The sequence below is a fragment of the Sapajus apella genome, unplaced genomic scaffold (assembly GCF_009761245.1).
Source record: "Sapajus apella isolate SASKATOON/1434 unplaced genomic scaffold, GSC_monkey_1.0 scaffold58, whole genome shotgun sequence".
Taxonomy (NCBI): Eukaryota; Metazoa; Chordata; class Mammalia; order Primates; family Cebidae; genus Sapajus; species Sapajus apella.
In genome coordinates, this window is record NW_022436998.1 from 11,558,326 (window position 1) to 11,571,549 (window position 13,224).

Genomic DNA, 13,224 nt, shown 5'->3' on the forward strand with positions numbered 1-13,224 from the left:
ACCACCATGGCATGTGTATACCTATGTAACAAACCTGTGCAATCTGCACATGCACTCCAGAACTCATAATAAATAAATTTTAAAAAACAGAAAAGGTTGAATCCAGGTACTCAATTGATTTTAGGAGATAAAATTTATAAATTAGGCACAGTAAGATATTAACAACAATAATAACAAAACAGAACAATCATAGAATTATACTATAATAAAAGTTATACAAATGGGGTTTCTCTCTGTCTCTGTCAATAGCTTATTGTACCATTGGTAAATGAAACTGAAGAAACTATAGAAGAGGGTTAACTACTATACTCCAGTTGGACTGAGGTGAAGGCACTTGATTAAAGACTACCACCATGTAGGAAAGAGGCAATTCTCACAAGAGACAGTGGGATTCTTTTATCAGAAACAGGAGAAGGATTCAGGCCATGTAAAACACACACACACCATTTCACTAATTCATATCATTTTGCTTTCTTTCTTTCTGTTTTTTGTTTGTTTGTTTGTTTTTTGAGATGGAGTCTTGCTCTGTTCCCCAGGCTGGAGTGCAATGGTGTGGTCTTGGCTCACTGCAACCTCCGCCTCCCAGGTTCATGCGATTCTCCTACCTCAGCCTCCCAAGTGTCTGGGATTACAGGTGCCTGCCACTACACCCAGCTAATTTTTGTACTTTTAGTAGAGATGGGTTTTCACCATGTTGGCCAGGCTGATCTCAGACTCCTGACCTCGTGATCTGCCTGCCTTGGCCTCCCAAAGTCCTGATATTACAGGCATGAGCGCCCAGCATCATTCTGCTTTCTCCTGAAAATGTTAAACTGCTGTCCAGTGGTTTCTCTGGGAGAAAATTTTCAGTTATATATTTTCCCAGGTTCATCGGGTTATTTCCTGATTTTCCATATTTATTTTATTTTTTAGTATTTATTTCTGATCCTGTTTTTCCACTGCTTGCTTATCCTGAAAAACAGATCTGTCTCAATTCAGCTTTCTACAAAGAAAGAAACGTGTTTTTTCTCTTCATTTTCATCTTCAGTATACTCAGTTACTGTATGCAAATATTTTGGAATTCTAAGAGTGAGGTATACAGTTCCCTTCCCAGAACATAGTCAACATGAATTGATTATTGCTATGTTTTCCTCAGATGAGATAAGTTCCTAAACCAAAGTCATATCTTCTTATTTTCTCAAACACATGGAAACGTGTATTTCTGCCTCCATTGATGGATATGGGGCTGAATGTTGTGTCATTCAGCATATAATGTATAAACCACAGTCTAGATTGCACCTCACCTTCATGACTGATTACCTTGATGGTGATTTTGATATTGCAATGTACATATGAATATAGAAAGAAAGAAGTGAAGGGTGAGCAGGAGACGGTACTCTATACAGTAGAGGAACAACTACCTATTTCCTTAGTAGGTACACAATTTAGGTTTACAGAGTGGGCAATGGTTAACATATTCACCCACATTCATTGCATTGTATAATATTGTTCTGCTTAATGAAGCAAATCATGGTTAGATCATCAACAATTTTCTCTTCACAGCTCCATAATTATTTAACTAGATTCTAATGATTAGTATTCCACTGATTTTGCATTTTCAGTATTTTGAATTTGTAGGTGTTTTTCTTGACTTAGGAGATTACAAGATGCTTTATCGGAGCTTGGTAGATCCTTTTAAAGTCAAAGCATGTCTTTAAACATCGTGCTTTTAAAAGGAGTTTGTAGAGTATAAAGTCTTTTTCTACTTTCTCTTACTATTTGGACATACTGTTTTTAAACAGGCTGGACATAAGGCACATAAAGAAGCTAAAATGTATTTGCTTATTTTTGAATTTTAGTTAAACTATATTTTAAAGTAATATGGTCTGTTTTGTGTAGAACGCAGAAATCCATAAGAGAATATTGCTATTAACAGCAATGATGAAATCACAAAAAAAGTGCAAGGTTATACTAAAATTGTAAATTTCCTTGAGCTGATATCACAATGTGAACCAAAAAACAAATTCCAATGAGTGACAATAAGGACAATCTCAAGGTGAGATGAGACCATATATTGTTTCAACTTGGCAGAACAAGTTTAAGAGTGTCTGCCATAGGCTGGGCACAGTGGCTTATGCCTGTAATCTCAACACTTTGGGAGGCTGAGGGAAGGATTTCTTGAGCCCAGGAATTTGACATCAGCCTGGGCAATAAAGCGAGACCACTGTCTCTACAAAAAACAAAACAAAACAAATAAACAGCTAAAATTGTAATAAATAAGGCTAGATTTACAGAGACCCACAAACACAAGGGGAGTCTGCACTCATTCAAAACCATTTTTGTATAGATTTCTGTAAGACAGATTGGGGGACAAGGAAGGACACGAGAATACTCCTTCATGGTGTAGGAACAGGAAGAAATCAGCTAAGTCTGGTGCACAGGCAGAAACCCCTATGCCATTTCCCAGACCCTTATGTCATAAGAAACAAGATCCATAAGTGTTAGACGGAGGAGGAGTAAGTGTGACCAACCCTGTTGCTCAGGCAAAGGTCTACCGCTTCTGGAAAACAGGTATAAGCAATAATCCCCTGCCCCCCGGGAAGGAGCAAGAAGTCCTCTCAGACCGAAGACCCTGCACCAGTACAAAGTAGAGGTCTACGGATTGAGAAGGGGCAGAACATCTCTTGTATCCAAGACCCTCTGTAAATGTGAAGCAGAGGGTAGCTGCCATGATGGCATAAGAAAGAAGGGGGAAAAAACTTGAGAAGGCACACACCAGGGCTTACACCTCCAAGCTGTACAAGGAGCGCAGAGGAACCCCTGTTCTATGCCCCAACTCTTCCATAAGAGTGGAACCCAGCAACAAGAAGGAGCAGTCTAAAACGGGGACAGATCAGAGTGTGGACAGAATCCTCCTCTGTGGCACAGGCACAATGAGAGCTGAGGACTGAGTGAGAAGACAGAAAACCCCACAGCACTGTCTCTATGCTAAGAATGAGTTGACACCATTCCACCAACAGAAGAATCTGAAATGTTTGACACAGTGGAAGCAATAGTTGTCGTGGCAAAATCCCAGTAATTCCTGAATAGCTTTACTCAACAGAGTAAATGCCTGTAACGTCCATTTACAGGTCTAAACCCTGTTTACCTCAGTCCTTACGGTTCTTCCACACAATGTGTGGCATTTAGCCAAGCAGGGCACAAAAAGGCTACACAATAAAAAACAACAATGTTCTGGAAATAAAGTAACAGAACCAGATGGAGATAGCCCTGATATTGGAACTATCAGACAGGAACTTTGATTCAACTCTGATTAATAAATTACAGAGAAGCAGAAAGCACAGACATGCCTGAAGTGATGGAGAAATTCAGTAGAGTGGTGGAAATAAGAAATAATGTTAACAGAAAGGCTAGAAATATTTTTTTAAAAAAGATATCAAGATGAGGAATTTCTTCGGTGAGCTCATCAATAGACTAACACAGATGAATTAGTGAATTTTAAAATAGGGCAGTAAATATTATTCACACTAAAATACAAAGAGAAACTGTGTGTGTCTACGGCCAGGGGGGCAGGGGGATGGGGTGGAGGGGGCCGAGCCAGAACAGAACATCTGAAAGTTATAAGAAAAATCAAATTGGAATTAGAATCCCAGCAAAGGAATAAAGAGAAAATGGTGTATAAGAAATAATATTTAAAAAATGCCTGAGAATATTCCAGAAATAAAAAAGCAAAAAACTCAAAAGCAAACTAACAAAATTGCAGCTCCGATAAGTTGAGAACTACAAGGATAAAAAAGCAGGATAAGAGTAATATATAATTATTGCAGAAAATCTAAGCAATTCAGGTAACCAAAAATAAAAAATTAAAATACCAATAAGCTTGCCAAATAAAATAAGTTATTAACATGTCACTAAAAGTAATTCCACTATTCTCTATGCATTTATGAGCTTTTTTATTTTTGACTGTCAAAATTGTTTTTTTTTTTTTAAATCAAAACTCTTAGGATGAATGATTATTGGTATGATTTCTAATCCTTTGACTCAATAATTCCAACATCCTCAGAAGCTTAGATTTTAAGATGAAATGATATTGAGAGAATACTTCCGTTGACCTGCACAGGCATCTTAATGATCAAGTACACTTATTCAGTGTTAAAAACTAAATAATCAGTAACTTTCATAACTACTGAATAGATAATAATACTTGGGCATTATCAGCCTTGGCCAACACACACACACACACACACACACACAATGTATATGCATCTGTATGTAATTTTACTATAAAGTCTTTCAAGAAACAATTCTAGAGTTTAAAATACAGCAGTGATTCTAAGCATTCTATAATACTTCAAGGTGAAGACCACTAAGGCAAAATTTTAATATTTAATGGCTACTATATCTTTTCTTCAGTATAAAAATTTATGATTTATATATATTCACTGTTTTTTCCTTTCCTGGTAGCTATGATAATTATTTTATTCAATTTATATCTTTACACTCCATAATATAATTTAGGTTTGAAAAACTTAGAATGAGGGATGTTGATCTTGTATTTCATGGTGTCAGTTGAAACTCAAGTGGCTATTTTTTCCGAATATTTTATCTCTAGAAGGTATGCTAGATAAATTCCAATTCTAATCACCATTATTTTATTATTTAAAGTCAGCCTAAATGTAATAAATATTTTTATATTTACAGAAAAACACCCTAAACTCAATCTATTATGAAATTCAAAAACAAAACTAATGTATGCAAAAAACACAGAATGCAGGTAGATTCACGTAAAGAAGAAATGTGTTAATTTTCTGACAATTAATGGAAAGAATATAAGAATTACTTTGAAAGCCTACTCCTAAATCAACTTTTTAAATTAATAACATGTACAAAAAATTGGCTAGGTAGATCTAAGTGTTGCTTCATTTTGATGGTGGCTATAACATCAGAGTGAAAGCTATTACTTCATTCATATATATATCCTCCACAATCAGTATCCTGTTTTGCACATGGCACAAATATCTATTAAAAATGAATTGATAAATACATATTTAAGAACTATGGCTTTCAAAAAATTTTAGCTGATATTAAATCGTTATTTTATTATTGCCAAAGTAGAAGTGATGGAATTTTGTTGAAGAACAGATTTAAAATCAAACTAAATTCAGAATTTGATTTCAATACAAATTGAATAAATACATATTTACATATATATTTGTAAATGTGTATATGGAAATATTTATATACTGTTTAGAAAGTATAGACAAAGAAAAACTAAATCATGAAATTATGATGTTTTGCATATAGAGTTTGGAATGACTGTGTATACCTGTACATATAAACTATTATTGTATATCAATATATATTTTTAACTAAAAACTAGGTGTCGCTAGAGTAAAGAAAAATCTATTAACAATTTTTTTTTTTTTTTTTTGAGCTTGAGGTTTGCTCTTTTTACCCAGGCTGGGGTGCAAGATCTCGGCTCACTGCGACCTCCGCTTCCTGGGTTCAGGCAATTCTCCTGCCTCAGCCTCCTGAGTAGCTGGGATTACAGGCACGTGCCACCATGCCCAGCTGATTTTTTGTATTTTTAGTAGAGACGGGGTTTCACCATGTTGACCAGGATGGTCTCGATCTCTTGACCTCGTGATCCACCCGCCTCGGCCTCCCAAAGTGCTGTGATTACAGGCGTGAGCCACCGCGCCCGGCCCCAATTTTCTTTTTTTTTGTATGCTCAAATATCATCCAAAGGAAAATAAGTAGCAGGATTTTGTTTAAGATTCTGTATTTTATTTACTTTTAGAATTTATAACTCAAATATTTAAGTTCATGCTAGGATGAAATTTCACATCGGGTATGGACTTAAATGGGAGTGATTATTTCACCTGCTCTTCACCTCTAAGTTAAGGAAAAAGATACCGATTTTTGCTAATTTAGCAGACCTGTAAGAAAGCTGGATTTCTTCTTAAAATGCAAGCATATGAAAATCATTGCAGACAAAGGGCCACTTTAAGAATCTGTGCTTTCCCCTCAAATAGCCAAAGTCCTTGAGCAAGAGAGAGGAGCTGGTGATTTCAAGGAGCTGTTCCTTGTTCATAAGTACAAGAGGTCCTCTGATGCCCATAAAGAAAACTGGCCCTCTGAAATCACTCACTGCAGCCTACACTTAGACCTGAAAACTTTTAGGCATGGGGACCCTAGGTATTGTTTAGTTTCACTTCACTTTCAACAACTATTTGGTGGGTTTAAAACCTGAAGTACTTACAGCCTTAAATCAAAATCACACATGGTTGCTATTGTAACCAGAGAGTTGTTACAGATAACAAAAAGCACTTACTTGAAAAGCTCATTTCTGTCGATGGCTCTGTTGGTTTGGGGGTCGATAGCATAGACAGTCAAGTCACATTTGGTATAATCTTCTAGGGAAAAGGCATCCCCATGCCGGCGAGCTCCAATGGACTCTACTACAACCTTGGCTCCAGGAATCTGTTCCTGAACATAGCGATCCAAGATCCTATAAATCAAACAAAGCACAAATATGACAGTCCAATGGGCTTTCTGGGAGAAAAAAAATTACTTTCAACTGGAAAAGACATTTAGTAAATTAAAAATGATGACAGCCTGGTTTTTGTTAATGTTTACTGAATATAAACTCTTTTTCAGCATTTAGCTCCCAATGGTACTAGAAACTGAATAAAGTAGAAAAGGTCACCAACCATGTCCTATTTAACTTTAGGCTTTTTGAATTTATGGTACCATTTGAGCTTTTACATGGCTCCTGGGAAATGCCAAATATGCTGTACAAACAAAGCTATCTATGCTTTGTAGGAGTCATGGGGTCTTAGAACTCTTGACTTCACATGGTTGGTGTCATAAATTACATCTCCCACTAGAGTCTGTGACACTTGACACATAGCTATATGCTAAGAAGCAGGGCTAGGATGCCTGTTTTCCCAAAGGTATAAAAATCCTTACAGAATCACAGCAGTGGGAGATTGTGGAGCTATTTTTGCAATGGCAGGATTACCACATTAAGATAAAAACACGGCATGCAAATCTCAGATGCTATTTAGGTGAATAAAAACAACATATGCCATCTCGTATAAATTACTGATACTAATTTAAAAAGTAGAGACAATATTAATAAGAAATTTTTCCCATCTCATCACTAGACTTTAATTGACAGTGTGATTTATTACCATTTCCCGAATGTCTCATTCCTTATTAAAAACCTTACATTATTAACCCAAGTATAGAAATATTAGGAACATATAATTCACTATTTGTAGATGTTTAAATTTAAATAATTTTAATTACTACATATGATAAATATTCTAAAATTTATAGACTCAGTTTTCCTTTTTGAGTCTATACTTTGAGGGTTTATTTGGAGAAAAAGGGCATTCTATTCTTAAGTCCTTTGATACATCAGAAAAAAGCTTTTGCTTCTAATGCCAAAATTGACATATTTCTTGCTATATTGAACATATATTGCCTTTACAGTCTGGTATGTATTTGGTTTCTCCTTGTTACAAAAACAATGAGGTTACTAAACTTTGGAGGAAATGGCTCTACCAGTGCGTGCCAGGAGACACTATCCATTATAGCACAATGTTTATTTATAAATATTTGTAACTCAGCACTGTTGAAGTATGTCTTATTGAAATGCTATTCATTCTTTTCCTTTTTTGTCACTGCTCCACACCCACTTATCTCTCAGTTTTGCAATTTGTTTTCTGATGATGTCCTTGAAGCAGACTAAAGAAAACATGACGTGGAAAAAAGGAGGAGGAGTAAATTCACTTGGCAAATACCTGTTAATAGTTGAATGCCTGTAATTCCAGCTACTTGAGAAAGGAGACAGGAGAATCCCTTGAACCCGGGAGGCGGAGGCTGCAGTGAGCTGAGATTTCACCACTACCGTCCAGCCTGGGTGAAAGAGGAAGACTCCATCTCAAAAATACAAAACAAAATCCAGGTACCTGAAGATAATGGAAGTACTGAGACACACCGACTACTCTAACTTCATTTGGACTGTGCCTTTTGGATTTTCTTCATGAGAGATTTATGCTTATTTAACAAAAATAAGAACGGCCTCAGAGTCAAAAAAGATTATACTTTCGACATTTTGTAGGAGGCACAAATGATAATGATACAACACTAAAGAGCACAGAGGTTTGGCTTCAATTTTAATTTCCTTTACTTATCAGTTGCATAACCTTAGACAAGTAATCTTAAGCTCTCAAAGTCCCAGGGTTTTTTGTTTGTTTGTGTTTTGAGATGGAGTCTTGTTCTGTCGCCCAGACTGGAATACAATGAGGCAAACTTGGCTCACTGCAACCTCCACCTCCTGGGTTCAATGGATTCTCCTGACTCACACTTGGATTACAGGCATGCACCAGCACACCTGGCTCATTTTTGTATTTCAGTAGAGAGAAGGTTTCACCATGTTGGCCAGGTTGGTCTCAAATTCCCGACCTCAAGTGATCCCCCCGCCTCAGCCTTTCAAAGTGCTGGGATTACAGGCATGAGCATCACACCTGGCCACCTCTGTTTCCTTAAAGTAAAAACAAGGAAATCATGTATCACATGGGGTTCTCTGTGCATTTAATGAACTAAAAGCTTTTACACAAATCTGCACAGTTCCTAGCACACAGTAACTATTTTATAAAATGAATATTATTTTTATTATTAATTTAACTTAAATGTTTCCATTAATAAGCTTCTTCCTTGTCTCAAATTCATTCAGGGCCTTGAATTAATTTGTGGAATTAATAATAAAGTATATTTATCACTAGTATCATCAGTTCACAAATCAAAACGCAAACAGGAGTATATAGTTAAATACGATGCAATAGGTGGTTGTCTGTCCCAATACTTTGGTCTAACAATTTATGCCTTCTCCAGTACACTTTGGCATTGATTTGACATGTTGCAAGGAATTCCTTCATATGTGCATAGATTAACTGTGTGCGATCCTACAGTGAAGAAACGTATCTACTGCACTTGGGTCCTTTTCTATTTTTCAGTGCAATACTGCAAAATCATGTGACTAAGAAAAATTAGATGTGGAATAAAATATAACTGTACTAATTCCTTCATGGTATCAGGAAATCATAAATAAAAGAAGTCTAAAAACAAATTATATCATTTAAAACATGCAATAATGTCTCCACTGTGAGCATTTTTTGTTAAACTTTTAAAGATCTTTTGGGATAAAGTATATCTTATGCTAAAAAGAGATACAGCCTAATCTTAATTGCTTCTGTATCTTTCTCTTATACATTTATGTAAAACTAAATTTAATACCTTTTAAATGAGAACACATTTTGTAAAAATCTATCTTTTCACTTATCATCTATGTCTATATACTAAGTATTTTCTACATCTCTCTTCATTACCTATATGTACATAGATTTCATCACATATATACATATATGGATCCCCCATACAGAGAAGAAGAGATTTGCAATGATGTTTACCTAACCTGCAATATTTGTATCATACACACACATATCAAAAAAGATGTCCGTAACATGTTTATGTAATGTAAATAATACTTAGAGCTGGATGCTATAATTTTGAATCTACCTTATATAACTTTCTTCTTCATGTATTATATTGCTTGAATTTCTTTATAATGGGAATAAAATAACAATATAGTTACATTTTAAAAAAATATCTTTAACTCCCTATTTCCTCTTCCTGACTTCATGATGAAAAAAGTCTTCATATAAATCTATATTCTCTTAGTTTAAAAATGTAAAAAATTAAATTGGATTCAGGGCTAATTATAGCAAAATTCAGGCAAGTATTAAGTAGGAAAATTTTCATTTATTCATTCCTTCAACAGATGCTTATTAAATGCCTATCCTTGGCCAGACACTGTTCTAGACACATGGAATGTATCAGTGAACAAAATACGTTCTTCGATGTCATAGAATTTACATTCAAATTGGGTAAGACAAAGAACAGATAATGAATTGATAAAACTCATAAAAATGTTCAGAAAAAGCATCATTGAGAATTTGATATTTGAGCAAAAACTTTAGGGAACAATGTGTGCTGTGGCTATTCTAGGAAAACTGTTCAAAGAAAAGAGAATTGCTAACTGCTTGTGCAAATGTCCTACTGGGGTAGTGTGTGGCCATAGCAGATCACATGGGGACTTTTTGGTTTTTTTTTGAGATGGAGTTTCACTCTTGTTGCCCAGACTGGAGGACAGTGGAATGATCTCGGCTCACTGCAACCTCTCTCTCCGGGGTTCAAGTGATTCTCCTGCCTCAGCCTCCCAAGTAGCTGGGATTACAGGCATGCATCATCATGCCAGGCTAATTCTGTATTTTTAGTAGAAATGAAATTTCTCCATGTTGGTCAGCCTCGTCTTGAACTCCCGACCTCAGGTGATCTGCCTGCCTCAGCCTCCCGAATGACTAGGATTATAGGCATGAGCCACCACTCCCAGCCACATGGGGACTTCTACGATTGTAAGAGCACTGTCTTTTGTTCTGAGTGAAATAAAAATCTGTTTCCGGGTTTTAAATACTAAAGTAATATGATCTACCTCACATTTAAAAGAGGCACACATATTATATTTATCACTGTTATGCCTGATTAAATATGTACCCATTTACAAGAAGTATAAATCTGACAAAATAAACCAAGAAATGTAACCAAAAACTAAAACTTATATTAATTATAGGCTGACCTATATAAATGTTGGCATTTTGTGGTTATTTTAAAATAAGTCAATTTTTATAGATCATTCTGTGTTAAAGAAAAAAAAAGCACAAAGGAGAGACTAAAGCTTACACAAAGGAGAAACTAAATGCTTGATCGTTTATGAAATGTATATCAAGACATAGATGGCTTTTAAAAGAGGGCAAATCTTTTCAGAGTTCAGGTTGCTTCTTTCCATCTTCTTTTGAATTCAGTATGGAAGACAAATTTCTTCTCTGCTTCCCCTCTGATAGCATGAACTTTCTAAATTGTTTCTTTGAAATGTACAGTGTTTTGTATTTGATAAAAAGTCTTCATCGTGACAGTGCTATGATAACAGTATTCTAAAACAAGATATTACAGCTGACTAATATTTCAAGAAAAGTATAAGTGATTTATGACCACTTGGTGCTATATAGGGGTTGATGACACTTTAAGTCTATAATGTGGGGAAAAATACCTTCTAATCCATGAAAATATTTCTTACATTTTAAAATAAGAGAGAAATAATTACTGAATGCAATGCTCTGTTAAAAAAAAAATAACCTGAGGGAATTGGAATTGCCACCTTGGCCTGTACATAACCTGGTTTCCACAAGTGTTCCCTCCCACTTTACTGTGTCACCTTTCTTCTCCTCTGTGCCCCTCCTGAATACCCACACAACGCAGACAATGGCTGGCAATCCATTAACACATTTACTCTGTTCTCACAACTAGCTGAACTTAGGGCAACTCCCTTCTGCTAATGTCCTATTAAACACTCTGCTCTCCTTCCTAGATATTTTTGGGAGTCTTCCAATGCATGTCCTCCCCTGCCTTGCATTTTCAAGTAAAAGCTTGTGCTGATGCTGCTCTGATCTTTCACAATCTTCCTCTCCTCCCCAGCTTTACTGAGGTATAACAGGCATACAACAACAACAACAACAACAACAACAATGAACCAACCGAAGAAACAAAAAAACCTGGAAACAAAAACCAAAAACCACGCACATAATGTATGTTATTTAGTGAGTTTAGATAAATGCGTACATTCATGGTCTGCCATCACAGTTCAGGTAACGAACATATCCTTCACTTTCAAAAGCTTCCTTGTGACCCTTTGGGTTTTGCTGCTGTTACCTTTTGTGTAACACTTAACATGAGAGCCACCCTGTTAAAATATGTTTAGTACATAATGCCTTTAAAAAATTCCCATGTCTTTGCTCTGCATCCCTGCTGACCAATCATTCCACTGTCTTCTTCTAAACCTTTGATTATTTTAGAGACCTTATATTAGAGGAATCTAGTGATCTGTATTCTACTCTCAACTACTATGAGATCAACTTGGTGAGAGACACACGAGGGAGGTTGTGCGGTATTTGTCTTTCTGTGCCTGGCATATTTCTCTTAACATAATGCCTTTCCGGTCCATCCGTATGTATCAAAGATGGCAGGATTGTTTTCATTTTTAAGACTGAAAAATATTTCATTTTAAGTATATACAACAATTTCTTTCTGCATTCGTCTGTCGATGGACATTTGTATTGTTTCCATTTCGAGGCTATTATAAATAATGCTGCAATAAACATGGAAGTGCAGATATCTCTTCAAGATCCTGCTTTTAATCTTTATGAGCATACAAACATAGCTGGGATTGCTGGATCATATGGTAGTTCTAGTTTCTAATTTTGATGAAGCTCCATAATTTTTTAAATAGTGGTTACATAATTTTATATTCTCAACATCAGGGTAAAAGTGTTCCAATTTCTTTACACCCTCACCAAAACTTAACTTCTTTTTTTTTTTTTTTGACAGTTGGTATGTTAACAGTTGTGTGATAAAATCTCTTTTGGTTTTGATTTTTATTTCACTCATTATTAGAAATGTTGAACAACTTTCCATGTACCTCTTTACCGTTCATATGTCTTTGGAGAAATGACTTTTCAAGTCCTTTGCTATTTTTAAATTGGATTATCATATAGGAAACCTAAGAAAATGGATTAAAGAGTTGAATGCAATATTTGAAACCATAAAACTCTCAGAAGAAAACATAGAGCACTTTTTTGAGATAGGTCCAGCAATGGTTCCTTGGATATAACACCAAAAGCACTGGCAGCAAGAGCAAAATATAAGTGGGAGTACAGCAAACTAAACAGCTTCTGCACAGCAAAGGAAAAATCAGTAGAGTAGAAAGGTGAACCTGCAGAATAGATTACAGAAAATATTTGCAAACATATATCTGATAAGGGGTGAATTTCCAAAATATATACAAAACGTTTCACAAACTTTCAGCTCCCTTCTTTCCCCTTCTCCCTTATAGGAAAATTGTTTTGGAAATATATTGGAAATATATTTGGAAAAATATTTAATGAAATAAATCTAGGCCGTTGTTTTCAGTTACAATAGGGTATACAGCCTATTCTATTTTTTTACATATTACATTTTATAATTTCATAATTGCTGAGTAGTTTAATACTGGGTTTCAAAATGCATACTAGGGCCGATGTGGTAGCTCAGGCCTGAAATCCTAGCACTTTGGGAGGCTGAGGT

General features: G+C 35.6%; 1 protein-coding gene across 10 annotated transcripts in view; it reads right to left on the bottom strand.

The window, feature by feature from the left end:
* The window catches only part of PCDH15 (protocadherin related 15), an 819,037-nt gene that overhangs the window by 27,247 nt on the left and 778,566 nt on the right, over positions 1–13,224 (bottom strand). For all 10 annotated transcript variants that reach the window (XM_032245634.1, XM_032245633.1, XM_032245636.1 and 7 more), the window contains one exon: positions 6,314–6,490. In XM_032245634.1, the coding sequence (XP_032101525.1) occupies positions 6,314–6,490 (177 nt within the window). The remainder of the gene's footprint in view (positions 1–6,313; positions 6,491–13,224) is intronic.